Here is a 6,413-nt window from a genome sequence, read left to right on the forward strand (position 1 = left end):
GGTTACCTGTTTGGTAGTTTCTGCATAATATTGCTGACAAAGGCACTGCAAATTCAGATGGGTGAGAAATTAAAATGAAACACCGGCTGTTAACACCTACAGTGAGGTGGCTTTGTTATGCTGCAGGAAGCAGTTAGGGTGCATGCATTGGTTCAGTCCTTATCGTCCCCCTTGGAGGGAAAGGTCACTTCAAATCAATACAAGGTTGCTCTGAGAGATCACCTTTATCTTGTGATGAAACATTTCTATCCTGTTGGGAGCAGTCTCCGTCTGGACAATACCTCCTTTTCAAAGGAGACGAGGGGCCACTGAATGGTGTGATGACTATGAAAATGTATGCAACTACAGCCTCAGGACATGGCTGCCAGGAGGTCAGAGAGTATTTGCAGTAACTGTGGCATTAAGATCTTTTAAAATAATCTGCCCAGAGGGTCTTGTAATATACAGCTTCTATCTGATGCTTTGCCAGCTGTGGCTGTTTTATCCAACTGTAGAATGAAAACTAAACTAATAAAAACAACTGGTAAAGAGGCGCATGATATACATCTGCACATGAGTGTATCATAAAGAAACTTGAAAATCCAGTTGAAAACCTCACTGCACCATCAGATGTCTGGTTGCGGGATTACATAACCTCCCACTAAAACCAGTTCGTTCATGGCACTGATTTCCACCACTCGGTGGCGTCTTGGACCGGAGACGCACCTGGCGGTGTGAGCGGAGCTGAATTGCACATTTTGCCCGGCACTGCAGCGTGTTTTCAAAGAGTTTGCCAGCCTCCATGTCAGGCTCCTTCTTTCTTTTTGTCTCGCTTCAGCTTCGGATTAAGCGCGAAGATGAGGATGCCCTCACGAGGGGGAGACTCACGCATAGTAACACGCGGCTCAGCTCCGGGTAGAGGGCGTTGCGGCTCTTCTTTCAGCCCTCCCCCTCCGACCAATCAAAGGCCAGATCCCGCTCTTATAAATTCTCCTGGATCCGGGATCTCAGTACCGGAGAATGAGAGAGCCACTAGTGAGACATCATTCAACAACACATTGGACCTGCCAGTCCTTTAGTTTTTATTTCAATTTTCTCGTTTCTCGAGGTAATTCGTCTTTATTTTTCCTACCTTTGTATTAGTTTACCTCCCGGTCAGGCAGCTCTTTGTGTGAGACTTCCCATTGTTCCAGACTTTGTGCAGTAACTTCTTTCTTAACCCGAGCTTCTGCCTTTCTTTGATTGCTTTGTATGGATGCTTCGGTTTATTTTTCCTAGGTGTGTTGATTTAGGTGTAGGTCAGAAGGTAATGTGTATGAAACAGGAAGCAAATGATGTAACATTGCCTCACCTGTTTTCGGCGATCAGCTACTGCGTGGATGGATGAGGTGTGTTTAGCGGAAGCCGTTTGTTTCCTTGTGTTTTCCACGGAGTGAGGTGGCATCTGCGGCGTTAAATGTAATCTTATCAGTAAACACGGATGGTGTAAAGTCGCCTTTTCTTTTGTGGCCAAAGCAGAAAAAATAGGAAAACGCTGGAAATGTGCCTTTTTTAAAGGTCTGTTTTTTTTCACCCCCCCCCTTTTCTGGAAGAAAAAACAAAACAATGGGGCTGCTTTTGTGTGTGTGGGGGGGTTTTTTGCGCCCCGAACCCGGTTATGCAACATGTGATCCAGAGCGCAGCGCAGTCTCGTACCTGCTCTCATCTCCCCCTCTTCATCCTCAGGTGTATTATAGTAGCAAATAAGATGGCTACGTCCGCCAGCGCCAGTTTGAGTAAAGCTGTCAAGCAGCAGTACATGGAGCTCCCTCAGGGGGACAAAGTCCAGGCCATGTACATCTGGATCGACGGAACCGGAGAGGGGCTCCGATGCAAAACCAGGACGCTTGATTCTGAGCCCAAAAGCATCGAAGGTAAGCAGCATCTTCCTGACGCAGTCGCAGAAAGCCAGAGATGTTCTGCAGGCTATCACACTGCTCTGCTCCTCTTGTAGATCTTCCTGAATGGAACTTTGACGGATCCAGTACCTACCAGTCCGAAGGCTCCAACAGCGACATGTATCTGATCCCCGCAGCCATGTTCCGCGATCCATTCCGCAAAGACCCCAACAAGCTGGTGCTGTGTGAAGTCCTGAAGTACAACCGTAAACCTACAGGTAAACGGAGCTCCTCTGTTTTTGTTTGTTTTTTCATTTAAAAAAAAAAATTGGGTGATGGATGGTGATGTGCGTGTAAGATCATCATAAATGTGACCACTTCAACGAGATAATGGCTATAAAATTATTTGAAAATCTGATAGCTGAATATTAAAACTGATAAGCTAACGCCAGACGGCCGGTGATTTTATTGGTCTAAAGGTGTAAAGTGGGCGGGGCATACCTTTAAAGGAGAACTCCGAGGAAGAGGGGAAAGGAGCCCAGCAAACTGTTTGTCAGCGTTGCTAAGCAACAATTTTGATAAAGTTGTGACATGACATAAACTTAGATATGCTTTGACCCAATGGTTCTTGGTATGAAGCTAGTTCTAATCAATTTAATGATTATTGCAGTCATGGTTGAAATATGCCACCCACTCATTACGTCTCATGAGCCAAAATTTGAGGTGTGTACATACCAGAGATACAGCATTGGTGATTATGGCAAATGAATGGGAATAAATGTGGAATTAAAACATAACTGAAGAATTGTTCTGTAGATTTACACTCATTTTATTTGAGATGAGAGAAGCTCACAATTACAGATCAGAGACCCTAAAAATATGCACTGTCGGTGGCCAAAGTGTTTTAGAACATTGTGTAATTTGCCATGTTGGTCTCTGCAGAAACCAACCTTCGGCTCACCTGTAAGAAAGTGATGGATATGGTGGCGGATCAGCATCCTTGGTTTGGCATGGAACAGGAGTACACCATCCTTGGAACGGACGGGCATCCATTTGGCTGGCCATCTAATGGTTTCCCCGGACCACAGGGTGAGAAACTTTTTTTTTTTTTTTTCCCCTCAATGAATTAATGTGCACGGATACATGGATCCTTGCCTGGATGATGTAACACTTTCAATGTTTGCAGGGCCATACTACTGCGGTGTTGGAGCTGACAAAGCTTATGGCAGGGACATAGTCGAGGCCCATTACAGAGCTTGTTTGTACGCTGGAGTCCAGATTTGTGGCACAAATGCTGAAGTGATGCCTGCTCAGGTAATTAAAGAAGCCAAACATGAATTTGGATTTGAAACCTGGTTTTTCTGGTTCTTAAGAGACAGTTAAAAGCATCACTTGTAATGCTGAGCTGTCTCTCCATGTGCAGTGGGAGTTCCAGGTCGGACCTTGCGAAGGCATTGACATGGGCGATCATTTGTGGGTAGCGCGCTTCATCCTGCACCGTGTCTGTGAGGATTTTGGCGTTGTCACCTCATTTGATCCCAAGCCAATCCCTGGAAACTGGAACGGTGCTGGCTGCCATACGAACTTCAGCACGAAAGAGATGAGGGAAGACGGTGGATTGAAGTGCGTGGCAAAAGCTTCATGGACTTAAGTTCACGTCTAGTTTAATTTATTTCTTTAAAAAGTTATTTTTGCATTTCTGATGTGACACTTGTCATTCCTGCTTTCAGAGCTATTGAGGATTCCATTGAGAGGCTCGCAAAGAGGCACAGCTACCACATTCGTGCCTACGACCCCAAAGGGGGGCTCGACAACGCCCGCCGTCTCACTGGCCGCCACGAAACATCAAACATCCACGAATTCTCTGCAGGTGTGGCCAACCGTGGTGCCAGCATTCGCATTCCTCGTAATGTTGGTCAGGAGAAGAAGGGCTACTTCGAAGACCGTCGCCCATCAGCCAACTGTGACCCGTACAGTGTGACCGAGGCCCTGATCCGCACCTGTCTGCTGAACGAGGAAGGAGATGAACCCGCGGATTACTAAATCCACAACTGACTCCGACTGTTTCTCCCCCCCCCCCCTAATTTCTTTTAAACTAGTACTGTATTTTTTTTTTCCTCCCTTTCTCCCTCTGAGATGATTTTTAACCCACATTTTTAATGGCTTAAAGTTGACTGGTCAACTGAAAACATGACAAGGTGTTAGATCCTTGGTAGTTGTGAGCTGGTCATGGCAGGGTATGCCTTTCCCCTCATCTTTAGCAGGGATTGGCTTTTGTAACACTGTTTTGTAACCCATGTCATATCATTCCCTGTTTTGTCAGTGACTAAAACGAACTAAAGCACATGGACACTGCAGAGTAGCGCTGCTAAGACTGGACAGCATTTGTAATTGAATAAATCTGACTAGTTAGTGTACTGTTAATATGTTGAACTGCCTTTCAACTATCCAGTCTTCATTGTTACTAATTCTGTCATTTTATCAAGTGTCTACTTTTAAATGGCAACATTTGTCTTCAGAGTTTTGACACACTGGGTCATCTTTGTATCGTACACTTTGTAGAGGTCTGTACCCAGATGTAAGTTGTGCAAATGTGGTGGATCTGTCCATAATGCCATTTGTAGATTTCCTCAAGGAGTTTTATCCTTTTGTTAACTGCGATATTATAATGCGCCTGATTTGGTAAAACATTACATTTACTGAACATGGTGATTTTTATTGAAACATTTAAAACTTTTATTTTTATCACAACACTGCTGTGTGACTCTTTGACTTCCCACACTTTCAACCGACTTGCTTCCTTGTAGAAGCTCAGACAGGTAGTGGTGTACTATAGCTGGTTAACCTCATCTGTTATTGCCTACCTTAGACTTTAAGGGTTGGGGGGGAACTAACATTTTAGGACTTCCGGTTTAACAGGTACATATCAAGACCAAGGTGTAATGATCTAAATAATATGGGTGCCAGTCGTTGTTTACAGCCCAACTATTAACCCAGAAAATTGTATAAAAAGCTATGAGCTTGCCAAGTTCCAAAGTGTTAGGAGTATAAATAGAGACCGGAGGACTCAAGTGCCAAAAAATATATTGCTTTTTGCCTACAGGTTCTATATGCAGATGCAAACATTGTTTAAACAGCTTAAGGTTGCATTGCAGACCCAGTGGCAGCTTCTATCTTCTCATCTAACTTTTAAGAATAGTGTGCTTGCCAAAATATTGAATAATCAAAGTTGTCCAGCTATGGACAGCAAAGCATCAAGTTTTCATTGATAAACTTAGTTTAGACTGGAGCATTCATAAAGCTATCATGACAGTGTGAAAATCATGATTGATCCAAAGGTTTCTAGCTGCAGGAGGAGCTCGGGCTGCTCTTCACACATTTGTGCAAGCTGTTAAAACAGCTGGCACTGCTGTGTTGTTACTGTGAGTGTTAAAAGGAAATACACCAAGAGGAAACACTAGTAATGTTTCAGTCTGGCTGATGCCTTGGCAGGAGCTCAACAGCAGCTTTGTTTGGGCTCGTTTTTAGGATGGAATGAGAAGTAACTGAAAACTGGTGCACTCATGAGACAGCTATTAAACTCCTTCAGTGAAACAGCCAGAGGCCAGTCTTCCCAGAAGTGCTGTGTCATTTAACAGTCAGACAGCACCGCAGATTGTTGTGGCTTGGATGTACTTTGTCTGCACACTGTTATTAACTTAAGAAACAAACTAGAAAAACAAGTCTTTCCTTTGAGTTTAGAGGATGGCAGGTTTGGGGTAAATTTCCACTAGTTGCAAATTTCTAGGTGCTGCCAGTTGATGCAAAGTAGTAAATTCAGCATATTTCTGGTGTTTACATATATTGTTTACCCTTAAGCGTTGCGATCTGTAGAGAACACGTATAAATTCAGCTGTGTTCAAATCCAACATGATGTCAGGAAAGAGTTGGGAATCTGCACTATACAGAGAAAATAACAGGATGGAAAATAAATCCTTTTTTTTTTTTTGCGCTAATATAATGAGACAAAAGAGTGACCCAATTTCCTAAAAAAGCACACAACATGGTCATTTGACGTGACAGAACATTTACTTCTGCTGTCCTCTCCTTTCTTGGGGGTAGGGAGAGGTAGGGCTTTGAGACCTTTCCCCTACATCCCAGCTGCCCTTACAACACAATGCTAGTCAGATCCCTGATTGGCTTTGCATGGCGCAGGTTAGCCAATCATAATGCTGAAAGCAGGTTTACTCATATTTCAGAAGACGGTGAATGGCTTGAAGCCAAGACATGTACTTTGTTTTTGTCTTTTCTGGGAAAACACGAAACCTCTCCACCCTTTTAAACGTTGTTTTGTAGAAGACTTTTCTGAGTTCACTGAGTTCGTAACAGAAAACCAATAAGGAAAACATGTGCAGGAAGTAAAGTTTGAAGGGAAAAACAAGTATAAACTGTGCTTTAAAACTTTAGAAGATAAAACCTTCCAATCACTAAGTTGCTAATTGGGCATTGAACTGTATCTTTTATTGTGAGTTTATTTAGAGACTGTTGTGCACTACAGCTAAAAGTGTGTGTGTGTGT

The 6,413-nt window shown here is 43.5% G+C and overlaps 1 protein-coding gene across 1 annotated transcript; it reads left to right on the forward strand.

Moving 5' to 3' along the window:
* The first annotated feature begins 974 nt into the window (after positions 1 to 974).
* On the forward strand, positions 975 to 4,560 carry glula (glutamate-ammonia ligase (glutamine synthase) a). The gene is made up of 7 exons (XM_026150313.1): positions 975 to 1,087; positions 1,705 to 1,892; positions 1,973 to 2,134; positions 2,799 to 2,945; positions 3,043 to 3,170; positions 3,280 to 3,479; positions 3,587 to 4,560. The coding sequence occupies exons 2-7, from the start codon at positions 1,727 to 1,729 to the stop codon at positions 3,897 to 3,899; spliced, it is 1,116 nt and encodes a 371-aa protein (XP_026006098.1). The 5' UTR covers positions 975 to 1,087; positions 1,705 to 1,726; the 3' UTR covers positions 3,900 to 4,560.
* The last annotated feature ends 1,853 nt before the right edge of the window (positions 4,561 to 6,413 follow it).

The sequence above is a fragment of the Astatotilapia calliptera genome, chromosome 18 (genome assembly GCF_900246225.1).
Source record: "Astatotilapia calliptera chromosome 18, fAstCal1.2, whole genome shotgun sequence".
Lineage (NCBI taxonomy): Eukaryota > Metazoa > Chordata > Actinopteri > Cichliformes > Cichlidae > Astatotilapia > Astatotilapia calliptera.

Coding starts and splice junctions, on each gene's coding strand:
- glula (XM_026150313.1), top strand. CDS start 1,727: ATGGCTACGTCCGCCAGCGCCAGTTTGAGTAAAGCTGTCAAGCAGCAG. Junction 2,135..2,798: donor GTACAACCGTAAACCTACAG/GTAAACGGAGCT, acceptor TGGTCTCTGCAG/AAACCAACCTTCGGCTCACC. Junction 2,946..3,042: donor TGGTTTCCCCGGACCACAGG/GTGAGAAACTTT, acceptor CAATGTTTGCAG/GGCCATACTACTGCGGTGTT.